The 21,115-nt window shown below is 43.8% G+C and overlaps 1 protein-coding gene across 9 annotated transcripts in view; it reads right to left on the bottom strand.

The window, feature by feature from the left end:
• Window positions 1-21,115, bottom strand: part of CACNA1D (calcium voltage-gated channel subunit alpha1 D) — a 368,921-nt gene that overhangs the window by 100,617 nt on the left and 247,189 nt on the right. For all 9 annotated transcript variants that reach the window (XM_040408273.1, XM_040408281.1, XM_040408272.1 and 6 more), the window contains 7 exons: window positions 18,479-18,548; window positions 16,600-16,648; window positions 16,144-16,276; window positions 14,594-14,723; window positions 10,506-10,565; window positions 3,932-4,038; window positions 2,119-2,206 (listed from right to left, as the gene is read on the bottom strand). In XM_040408273.1, coding sequence (XP_040264207.1) covers window positions 2,119-2,206; window positions 3,932-4,038; window positions 10,506-10,565; window positions 14,594-14,723; window positions 16,144-16,276; window positions 16,600-16,648; window positions 18,479-18,548 — 637 coding nt within the window. The remainder of the gene's footprint in view (window positions 1-2,118; window positions 2,207-3,931; window positions 4,039-10,505; window positions 10,566-14,593; window positions 14,724-16,143; window positions 16,277-16,599; window positions 16,649-18,478; window positions 18,549-21,115) is intronic.

The following is a 21,115-nucleotide window of genomic DNA, read 5'->3' as shown; positions in this document are numbered from 1 at the left end:
AAAATTCAATTAATAGGGGAATTGTTTCAGCAGACACCAATAACTGCATTAGAACACTATAGATATTTCCAATTACAACATGCATTAGCATGCACACTTAAAAAAATACCTTTGATAACAATCACTCAGAGGTTCTTATTATTTTGTTATAATATAGTAGGGAATAAAGTTAGGGTCTCATTAATATATAGGAGATTTATCGAGGAATTAAGCACGGTCACTAAATTTAAAAGTGTAGATAAATGGAAGGAGGATATAGGGGAATGTAACCCTTCACAATGGCGGGAAATATATCAAAACATTAAGAAGGCTTCCCTCTCACGACAACACCGGTTGACACAATTTAAAATAATACACCGTTTATATGTCACCCCGAGTCTCTTATCTAAAATGTATAGTAATAAGGGACAAGAATTCAGCTGCTTGAAATGCTCTCGTGTAGCTGCAGGGTATGTACATATGCTGTGGGATTGCCCAGTTATCAAGACCTTTTGGGGCAGTATATTTCAGGAGATGGCGGCACTAAGCGGGAATAGCCCGCCCTTAACCATCCAAGTAGTTGTGCTTGGACTTCTCCCCCCCGAGTACAAAAATAAAACTACTAAAAACGAACAGGTTTACTGGCTGAAGGGATTTCTATTGGCCAAGGTAATAATCTTGAGACAATGGGTGAAAGATAGACCGCCAACAATAAATGAATGGCAAAGCTTAATGGCAAGAGTAACAAACTTTGAGAGTATGAAACGGCGCGGGATGAGCTATATTACAGAAATAGGTTCATAGACAGGGGAGGTGGCGATAAGAAATATCCGGACTGGCACTGATGACCCCCCTTTCTCTGTGGCCAAGCCCTAATATAATATAAATAAATACAGTTTCTATCACCTCTAAATAATAAATAATAAAAAATAATAAATAATCATTATAATTAGTCCACATTAAATAGGATCCGCCCCTATGTAGGTTTGAGAAATACCCTAGAGAGGGGCATGAGCGTCCTACCGCCACATGTGGCGGCCGTACCAGGCCAGGTATGCTGGGGGGGAGGGGGGGGGGGGGGTTCTGGTGTTTGGGGGGGGGTTTGGTTTTGTTTTGATATGTGTGACAGAGATTTGACATTAATTTAGGGCATCTTTTGATCTAGATGACTTTGTATGTATGTATATTGCCTAGCACCAAAGTAACACATTGTTTAAATGCACCTGTCAAACGTGCTCATTCTCTGTGACCAGATATCTTTTTTACATTGTTTATATGTAAGAAAAGCAATAAAGATATTTATAATAAAAAAAAAAAAAAAAGACGGAAAAAAAAAAAAAAAAAAAAAAAAACCTGACAGGGCACACCTATGAAGTGAAAACCATTTCAGGGGACTACCTCTTGAAGCTCATCAAGAGAATGCCAAGAGTGTGCAAAGCAGTAAACAAAGCAAAAGGTGGCAACTTTGAAGAACCTAGAATATGACATATTTTCAGTTGTTTCACACTTGTTTGTTATGTAAATAATTCCACATGTGTTAATTCATAGTTTTGATGCCTTCATAGTCATGAAAATAAAGAAAACTCTTTGAATGACAAGGTGTGTCCAAACTTTTGGTCTGTACTGTATATTGCCTCCTTTGCTGGCTGGATTTATTTTTCCATCACATTATATACACTGCTCGTTTCCATGGTTACGACCACCCTGCAATCCATCAGCGGTGGCCGTGCTTGCACACTATAGAAAAAAGCACCGGCCTATGTGATCTCCCGCAGTAACAGCTACAAGAGAGGCCGCCCCTTTTTCTATAGAGTGCAAACACGACCACCGCTGATGGACTGCAGGGTGGTCGTAACCATGGAAAGGAGCAGTGTATAATGCAATGGAAAAGCGAATCCAGCCAGCAAAGGAGGCAATCACAAGACATTAGTAAGTGCCTTGTATTAACTTTCTCTACATGATAAATGCCACTTGCTGTAGTGAGACAACCCCTTTAAGGCTAGCACAAAAATCCATGGGGTATGTGAATATGTAAATTAGACTCAAAGAGGTTAGACATCATGTAAATGGTCCAAAAACTAGATTTTGGTAATCATTATATGTCATCTATTGCCGCACAATTCCTTTAGCAATAAACACCTTTAGGCCTTTTGCCCTGTTAATGGCTCTCAGGGGTCGGAGCACCCGCAGAACTCTCAGGATCTTGACCACAGATATAGCACTTGACCTGCAGAGATACAAATGGCAAACAATCACTTTGCATGAAAATGCTACACGGTTATACAATAGCGGCCGCTGTCATATCGATTTAAATGGTATTCATCAAGGGGACATGGTTTATAACTGGTGCAGAGGTTGCCACTCAGCTTTCCAAGACACCTGAATGGCATCAAATCCCTACTCCTATGGAGCATTCAAGAATATTCATCGACTATATAAAAGGGTTGTCACAAGATCTAAACTTGCCCCCTATCCACGAGATATGAGAACGGGGCTCTGCGTCCCCTCATGGAGCAGTGGATCGGCATGTCGCTCGATTCATCACTGTACTCAACTTCTCTTCAGCAGTCCCATAGAAAAGAAAGAAGAGGCAGCTCGTATACTCAACCATTCATATGGGGGGGGGACAGAGGACCCCAAACCTTGTGATCGGTTGGTTCCCAGAGGTCAGACCTCCAATGACCAGATGCTGTGGATAGGGGATAAGTTTAAATCTAAGGACAATCTCTTTAAAGAGAAGGAATAATTTGGAAAACCCATGTTCAACCTATTGCAGTCTGAGTTAATAAGGCTACATGCACACGAACATTGTTTGTTTTCGTGTCCGTTCCGGTTTTTGTTTATTTTTGCTGATAGGATGCGGACCCGTTCATTTCAACGGGTCTGCAAAAAATGCGTACAGCACACCGCGTTCTGTCCGCATAAGTATGTCCGTTCCGTAGCCCTGCAAAAAATATAAAAAAATAGAATATGTCCTATTCTTGTCCGTTTTAGGCATTGTTACAATGGATCTGCAAAAAAAAACAAAAAAAAACAAAAAAAAACGGATGGCATACGGATGTCATCCGTTTTTTTTTTTTTTGCGGATCTGCAATTTGTGGGCCGCAAAACACATACGGTCGTGTGCATGTAGCCTAAGGGGTCACATCTATTACACGGACTGAAGTTTGGCTTCAAAAATCCTCTCTCCGTAGGGAGGACCTGGCAATCCGTGCATTACATGGACAGTCCATTAAAGGGGTATTACCTGAATCCTAACCCCATTCATTTTAATGTGTGTATTCAGACATCAGTGTTTTAGCACGGTCCGTGGGTCCATGTTTTTAGCACGGATGCATGCTCTATTTTGTCCGTGTTCACAGATCCATCACGCCCATTATAGTCTATGGCTCCGTGAAAACCATGGATGCGACACGGATGCTTTCAAAATTAATTTTCAGCTGCACAGTGTCTGTGAAATACGGATGACACACGGACAGCCAAAAACGGACACACGGACCAAACACGGATCCATCACAGACATCTTCACGGAGGCATCACTGACCACCTTTTCACAGATTTAAGCACGGACGTGTGAATGGGGCTTTAGGAGGGATCAGGAAAATAATTTTTTTCGTGCGGTTTTGGTGCAGATTTGGTGGATTTTCTGCGCACAAATCTACATATTTTTGCAGACCTCCGCTTCTATTAAAAAAAAAAGGGTGAAATCGGCCCAAAAAATTCCAGAAATTGACATGCCACAAATTTCAAAATCAAATTTCAAAATCCGGCTTACTTACACCTAAAAAAAATTGCGACGTGTGCATGAGATTTGTCTGATTTGCACACTTTGCTGGTCCTGTATTACGCAGCGGTTCTGTTCTCTTCAACCACCCCTAACCCGCACCGTACGAAGCAGACAACCCCATTAACTTTGTAAGAACAACGTTGAAACTTGTGTCGATGCACTTACTGAATCCCAAAGGAAACCAGCGAAACCCCGACGACCAATAAATCCAGTAAATTAAAATAGTTTCTGCAGAAAGCGCCTTTGTGGAGAAACGCTCCGAAGGTCATCATCTACAACGGGAAGACGAGAATTAGTCCGACATGCATGTCCTTCACTCACTCACAAACCGCCTACCTGTACGTATAGTGACATCAGACTCCAATACTGGGCAGCATAAATACAGACAAACAGGCATAGCCAACGTGAAGCCGTCCACGGGGTGAAAAGGTAGCACTCCGACTTACCACAGTAAGAAATGAACATATATGGCGACAAAATGTATGAACCTGACAAAAACATTTCTAAGGTTACACTGTACAGAGAAGCCACACAGACGGAAGCAGGACCTACGTATAATGTTCTTTTTTTTTTTTGCTTTTTTAAGAGAGCCTTTTACATATTTTATTTGTATGGATAGAGAGCGTCCAGGGTAAGGGGGAGAAACACATGCATAGAAGCCACACGTGCATGGCCGAAGCGGGAGCTTTCCTACAGCCTTGGTCTCCAAATCTGCTTTCAGGGTCTAAAAACCTTCCAAACTTTATTACTGACCTGATTCTCTCGTTGCCAACATACTGCAGATTCACCGCATTCTCCACCAGTCACCACTAGAGGGAGCTCAGTCCGTAGAGATTCAACAGCTTTTGTTGATTTTAGTATGAACTGTATACAGTCTCATGCACTAAGCTCCCCCTGGTGGTGGCTGCAGGCAGCCAATTTTATAATATACTGTGTGAAAGGGAAGCAGTTGAGGATTGTTCTTGCAAAGTGCATTTCACTTTTAACATTTTACAGCTTATATATAGAATTAATTTACATAAAAAGTTTGGTAACTCTGTAACTATATTGCTTTACTTATCTTACTGATCCTTGGTTACAGCCCAGGTCTGCAATTGTGAATCTACCTGATTTTAAGCTCTCAAAATAAATGCCGTATACTTACACATATGCAATATATACAGTACAGACCAAAAGTTTGGACACACCTTCTCATTCAAAGAGTTTTCTTTATTTTCATGACTATGAAGGCATCAAAACTATGAATTAACACATGTGGAATTATATACATAACAAACAAGTGTGAAACAACTGAAAATATGTCATATTCTAGGTTCTTCAAAGTAGCCACCTTTTGCTTTGATTACTGCTTTGCACACTCTTGGCATTCTCTTGATGAGCTTCAAGAGGTAGTCCCCTGAAATGGTTTTCACTTCACAGGTGTGCCCTGTCAGGTTTAATAAGTGGGATTTCTTGCCTTATAAATGGGGTTGGGACCATCAGTTGCGTTGAGGAGAAGTCAGGTGGATACACAGCTGATAGTCCTACTGAATAGACTGTTAGAATTTGTATTATGGCAAGAAAAAAGCAGCTAAGTAAAGAAAAACGAGTGGCCATCATTACTTTAAGAAATGAAGGTCAGTCAGTCAGCCGAAAAATTGGGAAAACTTTGAAAGTAAGGGCTATTTGACCATGAAGGAGAGTGATGGGGTGCTGCGCCAGATGACCTGGCCTCCACAGTCACCGGACCTGAACCCAATCGAGATGGTTTGGGGTGAGCTGGACCGCAGAGTGAAGGCAAAAGGGCCAACAAGTGCTAAGCATCTCTGGGAACTCCTTCAAGACTGTTGGAAGACCATTTCAGGGGACTACCTCTTGAAGCTCATCAAGAGAATGCCAAGAGTGTGCAAAGCAGTAATCAAAGCAAAAGGTGGCTACTTTGAAGAACCTAGAATATGACATATTTTCAGTTGTTTCACACTTGTTTGTTATGTATATAATTCCACATGTGTTAATTCATAGTTTTGATGCCTTCATAGTCATGAAAATACAGAAAACTCTTTGAATGAGAAGGTGTGTCCAAACTTTTGGTCTGTACTGTATATAAAGTGAATATGTATGTCTCAGAGAAGGTCAGCAATAACTGATCAGTGTAGGTCCATCGTGCGATCAGAGGAAACAGCGGTTGTACAATGGCAGCGGCCTCTTCATGGCATACCAAGCACAGCGCCGTGCACTGTATAGTGGTTGTGCTTGGTATTGCAGCTCAATCCTATTCCCTTGAATGGGACTCGGCTGCACAAGGGCCATCTTCCTGATAGACATGACATAACACGGAAATATCTTCTTCGTGTAATATGCCTGACCTGCACTTTTATATTTTTGCCTTTGATTTTCATGAATGATATTATATTCGTATAGTGGTGCTGCTGCCCACAACAACTAATCAGTCCCCACTGCAGACTGGAGGGTAAATGTAGTCACCTAATTGGTTGCTACGGGCATCAGTCCCAACCGATTCCGTTATATGACCAGAAAACAAGTAAGCAGGAACATAACACACTCAAGAAGCAAGTGCACCAAGCGTTGCTTTGCCACTCAAGCAAATTAGAGCTCACACAGTATCACACAGCAGTAAGGCTCATGCAATCAAGCTAGCAGGAAATCCTGTAAGCCAAACGTGTGCACGCTTCATGTCAGAACTGTCACCAGCTGCTCCATGCATGCTACACGGTCCCACCGAACCCACAACACAGCCCTCCTCCCAGGGTTTGCTATACAGTCATTTCTTGACTTGACTATGATCTGACCACTTACAGATAAATAGGAAACTGAGATAAAAGGGCATCTGTCAGCAGTTTTGCACCTGTGAAACTGGCTGACCTGCTGCATGTGCACTAGGCAGCTGAAGGCATCTGTGTGGTCCCATGTTTATGTGTTGAGAAAAATTATATTTTAATATATACAAATGAGCCTCTAGGAGCAACGGGGGCGTTGCCGTTACACCTACAGGCTCAGCTCTCTCTGCAGCTGCTGTGCCCTCTGCACTTTAATTGACAGGACCAGGTGCGATGATGTTTTCACTGCCTGGCCTTGTTAATTAAAGTGCAGAGGACGCGGCAGTTGCAGACAGAGCAGAGCCTCTAGGTGTAACGGCAACGCCCCCATTGCTCCTAGAGTCTCATTTGCATATATTGAAACTGAATTTTTCTCAGTAATGCAGGCACATATGAACATGGGACCAACACAGATGCCTTCAGCTGCCAACCGCACATGTAACAGGTCAGCCAGTGTCATAGGTACAAAACTGCTGACAGATGCCCTTTAAAGGGGTTATCTGAGAAACCAAAACTGATGGCCTACCCATAGGGCAAGGGTACCCATCAGTATGGGTGCAACTCTTGATAAACCCACTGATAAGCTGGCTGAAGGGGCCTTGACCCCCAGTATTTTCACTTAAATAAGATTGAACTGCAGTGAGGGGCAAAAGCAGGTAAATACTGTGCCTGGCGTACAATAAGGGGGCTATGGTGGTCACCAGAGGCCCACAGCCCCTTCATAGCGCCACCATATTCTGCAGCACTTTACAATTCAGAGGGTACATATACAAATCAGGTCCAACATGACAGGATTACAGTTTTTTTACATAAATGTAACACTGGGAGTGAGGGCCCTGCTTCCAAGAGCTTACACTCTATGAGGAAATGGGGGTGACACAAAAGGTGAATCCTAACTATGGTGGCTTATCTGATAGGCCATGAATTTTTTAGTCCCAGAAAATCGCTTTAATGCTACAAGTCTACATATAGGTCTACGGGATGCAAACACTTGTCAAACAAGACTAAGATACACATATGGTGAGATCACATACAGCTGGCACACTGCACATGGCGCAGCCGGCAGTCTCTCCTGGGCCTCAGACCTTCATGTGTGGCTCGCCAGGATCCTTAAACACTATTTGGCATCAGTCTCACTATCCTAGGACATGAGGCATCTCTCCCAACGCAGATTTCCTTTAGATCTCATATCATGCCATTCAGGAAGACATAGGGTACTTGTTCCTTCTTCAGGCACAGGTGGGGGTAGGTGTGTAGAATAGTAAGGGCTATGCAGACTGTGGACACAGCGGCTGTTACTAGGTGAACTGTGACTAGTATTGGGGATTTTGGCTGTGAGGCGTGCTCTTCATTCATCACTATGGAAGTTCTAAAAATTGCCGAGCAAGAGTGGGCCGCTATTTTCAGAAGCCCCATAGCGGTGAACAAAGAGTCCATGTGGAAGCGCCGCCACCGCTCCATTCCCTGCTATGGGACTGCTAGAACTAAGCCGAGCCAATGCTCCGCTATCTTCGGAACTCCCACAGCAGTGAACGGCTGCTCTGATCACTTCGGGGGTCCCGTTCTGGACAATGGAGGCAGGTCCCAGATGTAGGACCCGCACTTATGTGACATGGATGGTATATCCTAGCGCTATGCCATCAATGTCCCAGACGGGAATACCCCTTTAAGAAAGACAGAAGGAAGATGTGTCATGAATGGATGAATAAATGAAGATCACAAGGTCTCGAGACAAGAAGATGACAGATGGACTCCAATGATAACACACACCTAACAAACGGTTAATATAAGACAGGCTATAGATTCGGTGGGACTGTTCAGCCGTACAGTGAGATGCCACCACACAGTGTAACCCGCCAAAAAATCCCTTCATTTTCAAAGAACAAACATCTCTAGGCTTTTATGTGCAGACTAAACGCACTCCATTCAGACAAAACTCACACAGAAACCCGTATTTAAATCAGCAGTAGCGGTTTTCTTCTGGGTCATTATTTTGTTGCTATATCTTTTTAAAGATTTTTATAACACAAGATATTACAGTATGATCAGAGGGGGTACAACCACTGCCCATACTGACTGGGGAAGTACCCACACAAGTGCACTAAGTATGGAAACAGCCCCCCCTTCAATCTGGCAATTTTTTGCAGCAACTTTTTAATTGAATAGAAATCAGGACAATCATATAAAATGTACAGAACATTAAAAGGGCTGTACATTTTTTGGCCTAAAAACTCTAAATAATTTTAAGCTGCCGGTCTTATTTCTGTCCCCAGAGGTTCACATTTACATCTGGGCAGCAGTCAAGTTGTGTTTCAGCAAGTGACGGCTACAGCCAGACACCGACCTCAGAGATACCACTGTCGAGAGCAGTGACTGGCTGCAGCCGTCCCTTGCTTGGACAAGACTTGACCTCTGGCAGGAGTGAATGGACGATGTCAAGGACTGGAGCGGCGGTGGCGGTAGACCAGCTTGGCGGTGGCGGTAGACCAGCTTGGACATAAAGCGGCGGTGGCGGTAGACCAGCTTGGACAAAAAAGGGATGATTTGTTATTGTATTTAAGCGCTACCGGCCTTTAGGTAAAAAATGTATACGACGCAGAGCACCTTTAACACTGGGGACAGCACTGCACAAAGGAGGCATGCACCCTACACATTACTGCTCCACACAATATCCAAGTTAGGCCTCATGCACGCGGACGTTGCCGTATTGCAGCCCGCAAACAGCGGGTCAGCAATATGCGGGCACCGGCCGTGTGCTCACCACATCACGGATGCGGACCCATTCACTTGAGTGCTTCCGTGGGGTTTCTCTCCGTGCCTCCACACCGCAAAAAAAATAGAACATGTTCTATTTTTTTGCAGTGCGGATGGATCACGGACCCATTCAAGTTGAACGGGTCTCGATCCGTCCTGGCCGCCACACCGACGTTGCCCGTGCATTGGGGACCGCAAATTGCTGTCCCCAATGCACGGAACGGCCGCACAACGGCTGTGTGCATCATACAGCACCCACCGGAGTCTATGGGGACGTATGGTATGCTTCCAATTTTACATGGGTTTCACGTGGATTTGTAAGAAAAAACTGCGGTGAGATCAGATTAGAGGATGTGTTACAGTTTTATCTTAAAGGGCATCTGTCAGAAAATGTGTACCTGTTCCATGTGCGCTTGGCAGCTGAAACCATCTGTGTTGGTCCCATGCTCCTATGTGCCCGCATTGCTGAGAAAGATGATGTTTCAATATATACAAATGAGCCTCTAGGAGCAACAGGGGCGATGTCCTTACTCCTAGAGGCTCTGCTCTCTCTGCCGCACTCCATGCACTTTGATTGACAGGGTCAGGCATTGCACATGTCATCACACCTGTTCCAATCAAAGTGCAGAGGGCGTGGAAGTTGCAGAGAGAGCAGAGCCTCTAGGTGTAATGGTAACGCCCTCGTTGCTCCTAGAGGCTCATTTGCATATATGAAAACATTATTTTTCTCAGCAATGCGGACACATAGGAACATGGGACCAACACAGACGCCTTCAGATGCACATGTAACAGGTCAGCCAGTGTCATAGGAACAAAGCTGCTGACAGATGCTCTTTAAAAGAATATCTCCATCATAAGGCAGTGCACAGAGGCACCGTGCACCTCCAGCCTCTGGACCTCAGGCACTTCTTAGTTCAAACTCCACAGCATTTCCTAAAATCACTACAAATCCATATTACATCTACTGATGGAATCTTTAATGGCCGAGAATTGCGCCTACGGCTGATTTAAATACGGTTTTCACACAAACCAGGTTACCTTCAATACGATTTCAAATGTAAACATACTAGTGAAGACATAATCTGCATATCCTAGCACCTGGGGGTACAGAAGAGTCATAGGTTATCTTACAAATCACACTCATCATTAAAACGTGAACATTCATTTACCTTTAAGCAGATTTCAACGGTAAAGATTCCTGTGAAAGCATAGTCAAAGTAACCAAGAATCTGCAAGGTACAAGAGGACAGTGAGAAGGCGGCACACAGACGGGGGATGAGCCTATACGGGAATACGAGACTGTTCTAGGAAGAAGGTCCATCTTTGTCAGCAGGGTCGCCCAAATAGTCGCACCTAAGGCTCCTCTGCCATGTAGGATGTCACCAGTATTCTAAATGACAGCAGGGGTGCTGCATTACATTTAGCCTCCGCTTGTCATGACGTCCACAGTGAATGTTGTAAAAAGGAACTCATTGGACTAAGGCTCTGTTCACATTTCCGTTATAAATGGAAACTGCAATGCACTGCTGGATCCATCACACAACAGAAGCTAACGGTGCCTGACGGACTTCATTGGGTCTGAATTAAAGGGGTTGGCCCACCTCGCACTTAGGTGGCCACTTCCATCTCCAGAACAGGCCCTGAGAGTGAAGGAGAGCACACCGCGCATGCGTGGCATCTGCTTCATTCACTTCTATAAAGAGCCAAGCGACCGAGCCAGGAAGTCCCATAGAAGTGAACGGAGAGTGCATCGTGCAAGTGCGGCCACCGCTCCATTCCCTCTATGGGAGTTCCAGAAATAGCCGAGCCGGCATGAAAGTAGGGTGGCCGCATTCCCGGGGTGCACTCTCGTTCACTTTGGGGGCCCCGTTCGAGAGATAGACGCGAATCCTAGAGGAGGGACCCACACCTAAGGGACATTGGCATCATATCCTAGTGATATGCCAACAAAGTGTGAGAGGGGACAGCCCCTTTGATATGTGGGGGGGGGGGGGGGGGGTGGCTGAAGCTGAGGCTTGAATTTGTATGGGGATCTGCGGTCTGAAATAATATTGTAGTCCATGCCCTTATTCACACATCAGTGAATCAAGGGACATGCGTTCTACATGGACAGCACACGGATCTACTGAATTCAATAGGCATATTCAGACCCGAGAGCATGCACTACTTTGGTCTGTGTTTAGTGCTCCGTGAGGACAGACGAAGAATAGCATCTGTGTTCAGTCTGCAAGAAGACGCTCTAGAAATCTGTTTTTCAGTTGCATGGGCATTTTTGGGCCACCGTCACACAGGTGAAAAATTGATAACATATGTATAGCAAAAAAAACAGACAGATGGAACAAAAAAAAGACACAGCACTGAAATCCTCACGGATGGAAAACGGACATGCACATGTGAATAAAACTTAAATCATTTATCATATTTAATTTGAAAGTCGAGTCTTGAAGGCTATGTACACCTTTGGGGGCAATTTTTATTATTGCATTGTACTCATTATGAGATCCAAATCATTTTTTTAATTGGTCTTTATATAAAAATATGGAGTCCTTTTCTCTGTACAGAGCTGAGATGCTCTAGAAGCAGGATCTGAATTTTCTCTCTGCTCTGTCAGGCAGGGAGCTGATGGGCTCCTCATCTCTGCTCTCAGACCTTATAAACACTCATCAAAGCTCAATCCTTATCTTACTTATTAAAATGTGGCTTAAATAATTGTTCATGATCTCTTATTAAATTTAGAAATAAGGGTTATTAGATAACTTGCACAAAGTGAAAGTGAGGCTAGAAAAACAGTTAACCCTTTGTGACAGAACGGCTCAATATTTTTAATAAAAGCCAATTGAAATAATTATTATTAGTCCAAAATGATTTAAATGCAATCATAAAAAAAATTGCCCCCAATGGTGTACATAGCCTTGAAGTCTCAATTAATTTGGTGGTCTAATTCTGGGGTCAGATTTAATTTGCGGTCGCACTCTGGAGTCTTGAACTTATTTTTGGGTCTAAATCTGAGGTCTGAATTAACTTTGATTTGATCAGACTTTGGCTTAGATGATATCTCTAGATGAGTCTGGAGACTGAGCCGACACGAAGCTCGTCTGACAGGTTTTGCTCAAGACTTATCGAGCAGCCGGCAATGTATAGGAATCCATGCAAGCTGCTTCTGAATTTTTAATTAAAACCACTTACAAAATGCTAGGAATCCATAAGTTTTAATCACTTTGAATTAAAATGGAAGTGTAAGGGCTCATGCACACGACCGTATGCATTCCGAGACATACAGTCCTGAGTGCGGGCGGCCCGATGCACACAGCATCATAGTAAGCTATGATGCTGTGCGCTCCCGTGCCACGATCAATACAGCTCCGGGACATATGGCCCGCTCACGGACCGTATGTATCGGAGGGCATACGGTCGTGTGCATGAGCCCTAACATGAATTTCATGTCATTCTTCCTGTGGACTGTAGGTGTCACTGTCTCACCACATTCCCTGTTAACCTGCAAATAGGTTAAGAGACCCTTTGGATACTATACAGTAAAACTTAGTATTGAACGCTTCCAACATCTTATCCTTGGAGTATATATTTTTGTCAAAATAACTTTTGCAGCATCATTAGCTGCAGCAAAGAGTTATAATAAAAATAGTTTTAACATAAAAAACATCCTGATGGGCATTTTAAAAGTCCATTTTCCTCAGATTATTCCTGAAAGGCTACGTCCCCAGGAGTTGTAATCTATGGTGTTTTTAAAAAGGTCAGTCCAGCTATTTCTGGCAAAATCAAACCAGAGTCTACAGTGCTTAGTTAAGCAGCGGGGGCAGGCTCAGTGGGCCAGCTAAATGAAGTGCTAACGACAGAGCAGAATTTTGGCAAGGATTCCGCCTCAAAATCCTAACAGAATACAAGGAGAGGACAAAAATCTGCATGCAATAATGACCGCACTGTGGATTTTAAAACCTTCAGCATGTTCATTATTCAGAAAAGCCACAGATTAGCCCCAAGAACGACAACGGTGCGGATCCATTGACACGTTGGTGCCTATGGCAAACCTAACCGCTAGCTAAGCGCGCTTCCTCTTCCTGACCTGATAGGTGGGGAGGAGGATTTTCGTGGGTAAAGAGGTAAAGCCAAACTCCTGTAATATATATTTCTAATTGAAATATCATGGTCCAAGATCAGAGTGGGAGTCATTTATCTCTCTAGGCTGGTCTTGCACTTAATAATTTAAAGGGGTTATCCAACCCCAAAAATGCCGCCCAAATGCCCAGGCCCCTCACACAGATTGTACTTACTTGGCTCCCCGACACCCGTGTCGCTTCTGATTTTCGCACGGCCGCCGCTGCATCTCCCCGTCATGCGGATCAAAACATCCGGCGACTGGGGGGCAGCCAATAGCAGGCAGCGACGGGAACAAGCCTCCCTAGCATCGTGGGTGACACTACGGAAGCTTGTTCCCGTCGCGGCCTGCTATTGGCTGCCCCCCCAGTCGCCGGATGTTTTGATCCGTGTCACGAGGAGATGCAGCGGAGGCTGTGCGGGCACCAGAAGCGATGCGGGTGCCAGGGTGCGAGGTAAGTACAATCCGTGTGAGGGGCCCGGGTATTTGGGGGGCCATTTTGGGGGTTGGATAACCCCCTTTAAGACGAAGTCCAGGTGCCAGCTTGTAGCTGGCGTAGATTTCATTTATCATTTGTGCCACAAAACTAGCGTAAATGAGGACGGATCTGCTAGAGTTAAAAACAGTGTCCTCGTCACACCCCCCTTTTCAGAAAGTGGCGAGGATTGCGTAGTCGCAATGGAGGTTAATAGTCTGCGACAACTTTCTGACGTAGTGGGAATGACCCCCAGTATATCTGTATTATTGGTATACCATTCAACTTCCAGGGTGGAATACTGAGTGGGGAACAGAATATGATTTTCAGCGCTTTAAGATCACAGTATAGGGGACGAGAAGGATCGGAGAAAACAGAGAAAAGTGGATCCAGTGGTCAAGAGGGTTAAAAGATGATATAACCAGTGAAGGTATCCATGCACATAAAAGAAAATTCGGTCAAACCCATTGATTTCGGCGGTATTAGCCATGGCAGGTGTTGGGCGAAAGAAAGATCGAGACAGCTATTAAAGATGTATGGGCAGCTATATGCTAACTCTACTATAAATGTAATTTTTCCCCTGCTAAATCCATAGAAAGAGATTGTGTCAATTAGAGGGGGAATTTGATGTAGAAGCTAAACAGACTAATAGGACTGATCACACTTACTATATTCCGGAATGAATGGCTGCGGATGGGATCCTCGGCTGCTAGTGACGCGCTGCTCAGCATTATAAACACTAGGATGAGGTTGGTGAAGATGTGATGGTTAATAAGCTTGTGGCAGCCCACACGAATCCTGCACAGAAAACATACATGTTATCAAAGGATAAATGAATGTATAGGTGCATGCTACATATCTATACAATGCCCGTTTTATTACTCTTTGATCTAAAATATTTTTTTCTATAAAAAAGAAACCTACACTGGGCAGGTCTGGATTTAATTCACTGCTACAAGGAAGAAACGCAATGGGGTGATAATAGACGGTTCCAATGATTCCTGCATGTGACTCGGGGACTTAGTTTTAATGTATAGACATTGTGTTAAACTCAATCAACATCTGCATCAATGTTCACACTATTGCTATTATAAAAAAAAAAGAAGCAAAGACAATGGGGCACATTTATTCAGTAGGTTATCACCAGGTGCAAGGACTGCCATAGATAAGCCTAATTTATCACCAGGCGCAAGGTCTGCCATAGGTGAGCCTAATTTATCACCAGGCGCAAGGTCTGCCATAGGTGAGCCCAATTTATCTCAAGGCGCAAGGACTGCCATAGATAAGCCTAATTTATCGCAAGGTGCAAGGACTGCCATAGATGTGCCTAATTTATCACCAGGCGCAAGGTCTGCCATAGGTGAGCCCAATTTATCTCAAGGCGCAAGGACTGCCATAGATAAGCCTAATTTATCGCAAGGTGCAAGGACTGCCATAGATGTGCCTAATTTATCACCAGGCGCAAGGTCTGCCATAGGTGAGCCCAATTTATTTCAAGGCGCAAGGACTGCCATAGATGAGCCTAATTTATCTTAAGGCGCAAGGACTGCCATAGATGAGCCTAATTTATCGCCAGGCGCAAGGTCTGCCATAGATAAGCCTAATTTATCACCAGGCGCAAGGACTGCAATAGATGAGCCCAATTTATCGCCAGGCGCAAGGTCTGCCATAGATAAGCCTAATTTATCACCAGGCGCAAGGACTGCAATAGATGAGCCCAATTTATCACCAGGTGCACGCCTTGTCATAAATTAGACAAATCTTAGGGCAGTGCAATGGGGAAACTAAGACTGGTGTAAAAAGACAGTCTTGGTAAATGTGCTCCAATGTCCTTCTAGAAAGAGTGAGCAGAACACTGCCGTAATTGCTGCCTTGGGGCTACATGGTCCTAAACTTCTTTCTGCAGAAATAAGGTCTTAGAGAAAGAGGCTGTAATAAAAGAATCAGCAATGGGTGGGGTTCCTATGTGTCTTTGTGCTTTATGTCTTTTTTATTATAATACAGAATATTAGCAATATTACAGAATTTTAGTAAATTGACCAAAAGCGTTCTGATAAATTTCTGTTCATTATATCAAGTAAATGTGGGATAGTCTAAAAAGTACAAGGTATAAAATGAAGATCACACATTATTTGTATAATATAAAATCAAGAACAAACATTTTTGGTAAGAATAGTAGTACAAGTAACAGATATCTGAACAGAATCTTCATAATTACGGGTTAGTGTTGCTGAAAATAAAGAAGGCGCTGCCCTCCGGAATTGGGGTTATCTTCTCTTTCATATTTAGCTCGGACATCCTACGTGGACGAGGACCTGCTGGTACTTCTGGTTCATCTTCATCTTCCTCATCTACAATATCAACAATATCCTCATCTATTGTATCGACAAAACTGCAGACAGGGAGCTCTCTGGCCTTCAGCAGCAAAACATGAGCAATACATAAAAGATCAGCGGTGGAGAAGAGCAATGTGACATGAGGACACAAGAGCAAACATCGTAGAGGTCAAAGGATTGCCTAGGATGACGCAGATGGGGCATTTACAGAGGAAGATTTAAAAGTAAAGTATTGGCAAAGATGTTTAAAAGAAATCATCAGGCTGTGACGTTTTATAAAAAAAATATATATATATATATATATATATATATTGTGCAGCAACACGAAGGAAAGTTACCTGGATCATTATGTTCCTTTTGATCTTCCGCTTCTTCATCAACCGATACCTAGAAAAGACAGTACGGTATTTATAAAATGAATATCATTATAACATGATGAGATCACACCACCCAGGTGTGAAGGCGTTCTAGATGAGATACTGGTAAAGGATTAAATACTGCAAGAGCCTTAAAGGGGCTGTGTCACTTCAGTAAATTACATTTATCATGTAGAGAAAGGTAATACAAGGCACTTACTAATGTATTGGGATTGTCCATATTGCCTCCTTTGCTGGCTGGATTCATTTTTCCTTCACATAATTCACTGCTTGTTTTCATGGGTTACGGCCACCCAGCAGTGGTGGTCATGCCTAGGTGCGCTCCCATGGTCCTGGCCACTAGAGAGGTAGTATAGTCTGCAAGCACGGCCACCACTGCTGGATTGCAAGGTGGTCATAACCACGGACACGAGCAGTGTATAATGTGATGGGAAAAAAACGAATCCAGCCAGCAAAGGAGGCAATATGGACAATCACAATATATTAGTAAGTGCTTTGTAGTAACTTTCTCTACAAGATAAATGCCACTTGCTGAAGTGAGACAACCCCTTTAATAAAAATGTGTGTTATTATAAGGCAGTAAGTGTGAGTATTGTATTGAATGAATGAGGAAAAGAAATGCCATGTTGGCGAGCCAGCAGGAACTGAACTTCGCGTACTTTCTAAATATCTAGAAAAGGAGCTTGGCATAACTAGCTTACAAGTACAGTGCACATCTTGTACAGTGTAAATCCCGAACATGGGCAAAGTACTAAGGCTACTTTCACACTTGCGGCAGAGTGATCCGGCAATCTGCATGCAAACGGACAGCATTTGTAGACGGATCCGGATACGGATCCGTCTCACAAATGCATTGCAAGAACGTATCCGTCTGTCCGTTTGTCATACGGACAAACGGATCTGTTTCAATTTTTTTCACATTTTTAAAGGTCTGCGCAATACATTTCAATGTAAATGAATGCCGGATCCGGCATTCCGGCAAGTGTTCCGAAATTTTGGACGGAGATAAAACTGTAGCATGCTGCGGTATTATCTCCGTCCTGAAAAGGCAAAAAGACTGAACTGAAGACATCCTGATGCATCATGAACGGATTGCTCTCCATTCAGAATGCATAAGGATAAAACTGAGCAGTTCTTTTCCGGTATTGAGCCCCTAGGACGGAACTCTATGCCGGAAAAGAAAAACCGCTAGTGTGAAAGTACCCTAAGAGACATACAGACATGATGTTAGAACCCGGTCTGTTATATATTTGGGGCCAAAAGTTCAAAAGACACTGGGAGGGGAATTTATCGAACTCCATGCACCAGAAAAGTGGGGTCAAAAATAGGCCACTCGGGCAATTTTATTTATTTTATTTTTATAGTGTAAATTTCAGGTCATCACTGGTGCAGATTTGCTTTTCAGGTGCACAGGCCACCAGAAGATGTTCCAGATTTATTAAGAGACCTTCATCCAGAGAATATTCCATTAAAGGGAACTTGACATCACGATCTGGGCAGTTTTCAGCAGTGATACATGAGTAGTACTACAGTCGTTTTTATTTTCCTACTGCTCTTCGTTTCAATGCTATCAGCGCTCAGCTGTGTATTTCCATGTAGCTTTTAGCGCTGACCGCGGGGGAATGGACGACATTAGGAAAATACTCCTTCTCTACAGTACTCTTCATGTGTTACTGCAGACAATAGTTCAGAATCGGGGGGTGACAGATTCCCTTTAAGACTAGCGTACTATATGGAACACCGGTCTTAATAGATTCCCCCCTTTATCTCGAGACCCCCACCAGGGGGCAGTCTTCCATATGGGTTCTTCTTTGTACGACTTCTGCTAGCAATAGGTTACCTTTGACTCGATCGCTTTTTTCCGATCATTCTCCGCCTTTTCAATCTCCTTGTTTTCCAGACTTTCTTTCCTAAAATTAAAAGCAGATACTGAATGCAGGAAAGCATTCAATTTACTTTCTCTATATCCAACTAGAAACCCCATTTTACACTATGCCTTTTTTTTTTAATTGTAACCCGTTGGACCGGGGATCTTAGCATATCTTCAATTTTATGTTTCTCTTGTGTTGAAAATGTTTCAAAATGTTCAAAAATCAGTGCCTGCGTGAATAGTTCTCCGTCTCCTACCGAACAAGTCCAGTCTTCGCATGAGATGCCACGGAAATGAAAATTGCCACGGACCTAAAGGGTGTTCTGGTCTCACACCCACTGCATAAGTGGGAATATCCAGGGCACCCTAGTGTAACAAAGCCTGTGTGAACTGAAGCCAGGGCTCAGAATCAATAATGCATGGTGCACGTGCCCGCAGGACTCATTGATTTCCATGATACAGTCATAGTCGGAGCTGATGAAAATAGACATTGCTATAAATGTTCCTTCGGAACAGTAAATGAATGCTAAATATTATAATCATCTATTGAGGCACGGGGGAAGGGCCGGCCGTGACGGGAACGGGTCTTCGTTCACTTCTCGCACAGTCCGGACCTGGACCCTGGTTAATACCATTCCCCCCGCAGGGGATCAGGGGCGATGAAATAAGAAGAGCAGCTCATTCACACCCCTGTTCTAAGCTGTGTAATTCCTATCAAGTGCGGTCGTGTACGGCCCCACGGAGTCTCGGAAGAGATTACCTGCGGCTCAGGGGGAGGACACGTTCTGCATAAGGTCACAGCTGAGGGGGGATGGGGTCATTTCTTTTTTTTGGACGGGAGATTTTATGAAAGTGTTCAAGGCCTGACCAATAATTTTAAAGCAAACCTGTCGCACTGCGAATGTAGTCTCCCCGCAACATATTATAGAGGAAGACGAGCAGAGCAGATTGAGATACAGTTTTGTGGGAAAAGGTCCAGTAGAACCTGTATTTCCTTCATTTAAATTCCTCCGATTTCTATGCTCAGGAGTCCAGTGGGCGGAGCATTCCATGTACTAGCAATAATATAGAGACCGCTTTCAATCCGGTTAATCCAGGGCTATATGTGTGGCACTCTTTCTCTCCTAGGAGTGTGTCAGGAAGTTTGGTTTTTCTTAGCCGAGTCCAAGAGCTGACACTTCTATTTCGAAAGCTATACAGAATGGGGGGGGGGGGGGGAAGGGGGTGACTCTTTCTTTCTTATATATTTTTTTTTTGTTCTGTATGTTTAAAACTTTATTAAAAAGTATCTGATTTAAAAGAGATAGCTGTCAATCTCTGAGTAGGACCGCCCACTGGACTCCTAACCCCAGTGTTGGACTGGCCCACCAGAGGGTTCTCCGTTGGACCCAAGATCTGACACAATATTGGCCCCCTAAAGGTCCAGCTCATTTAAAGATGACTTTGTAGCCAATAACCAGACAAGGATGGGCATACTACCGTACAGGGGTCACGTAGGAAAAGGGTCCCACCACCACTGTATCAAAAAATCACCACTGTAACGTCTGCTCCGCGGCATCTGAAAACTGTCAGCTGCTGCCATAGCTGGTACCGGTGAATTACAAGAGCAGCTGGTACACCTCTGAAGAACTTGCTAGAAAAGAGCTCTATGGCTGCCTTCACATGACGGTGAAAAAAACGGCCACAAAAAACAGACTCAGGGCTCATGCACACAAACGTATTTTCTTTCCGTGTCCGTTCCGATTTTTTTGCGGACCGTAGGCGGAACCATTCACTTCAATGGGTCAGCAAAAAAAGTGGAAGGTACTCCCTGTGCATTCCGTTTCCGTAGGTCCGTATTTCCGTTCTGCAAAAAAATAGAACATGTCCTATTATTGTCCACATTACGGACAAAGATAGGACTGTTCTATGAAGGGCCAGCTGCTCCGTTCCGCAAAATACAGAATGCACACGGATGTCATCCGTATTTTTTGGTCCATCTGGTGGTGAAAACAGACAAAAATAGGATACGTCCGCTCTTCACTGGCCCTTAAAAAACGGCCATTTTTAACTGGCTGTTACATGGGCAGATAAAAAAAATGCAGTTCCTCAGTGGTTAATACCTTGGCTAACTTAAAAAGATAATGACAAAACTTCACGTTTTTACGACAACTCAGGTCTCTTCATCAGGCTCCTTATAACACGGTATCTGGGGATTCACATGGCAATAGTAAGGTAGACGAGACAAACCAGAGAAAAAAAGCTAAAAGTTGGAGAGACAATGGATTTCATATGGGTTCACAGAATTAGGGCCCATTCACACGACAGTATGAATGGGTCAGCAATTTTGCGGAACGGGCGCAGACCCATTCACTTCAACGGGGACGCAAAAGATGCGGCCAGCACACCATGTGTTGCTCCATTCCGCGGCCCTGCAAAAAAAATAGAGCATGTCCTATTTTTGTCCGTTTTGCGGACAAAAATAGGCATTTCTATAATGGGCCGCTTGTTTCGTAAATTGCGGAACGCAAAACACGCCGCGGTCGTCTGAATGAGCCCTTAACAGGACTGCTTCCATTACCACTTTGGCCTCGGTTACTGTATCTTTTTTATTCTCTGTCACACACT

The sequence above is a fragment of the Bufo bufo genome, chromosome 9, assembly GCF_905171765.1.
Source record: "Bufo bufo chromosome 9, aBufBuf1.1, whole genome shotgun sequence".
Lineage (NCBI taxonomy): Eukaryota > Metazoa > Chordata > Amphibia > Anura > Bufonidae > Bufo > Bufo bufo.
This window is presented reverse-complemented; position numbering and strand designations above follow the sequence as displayed.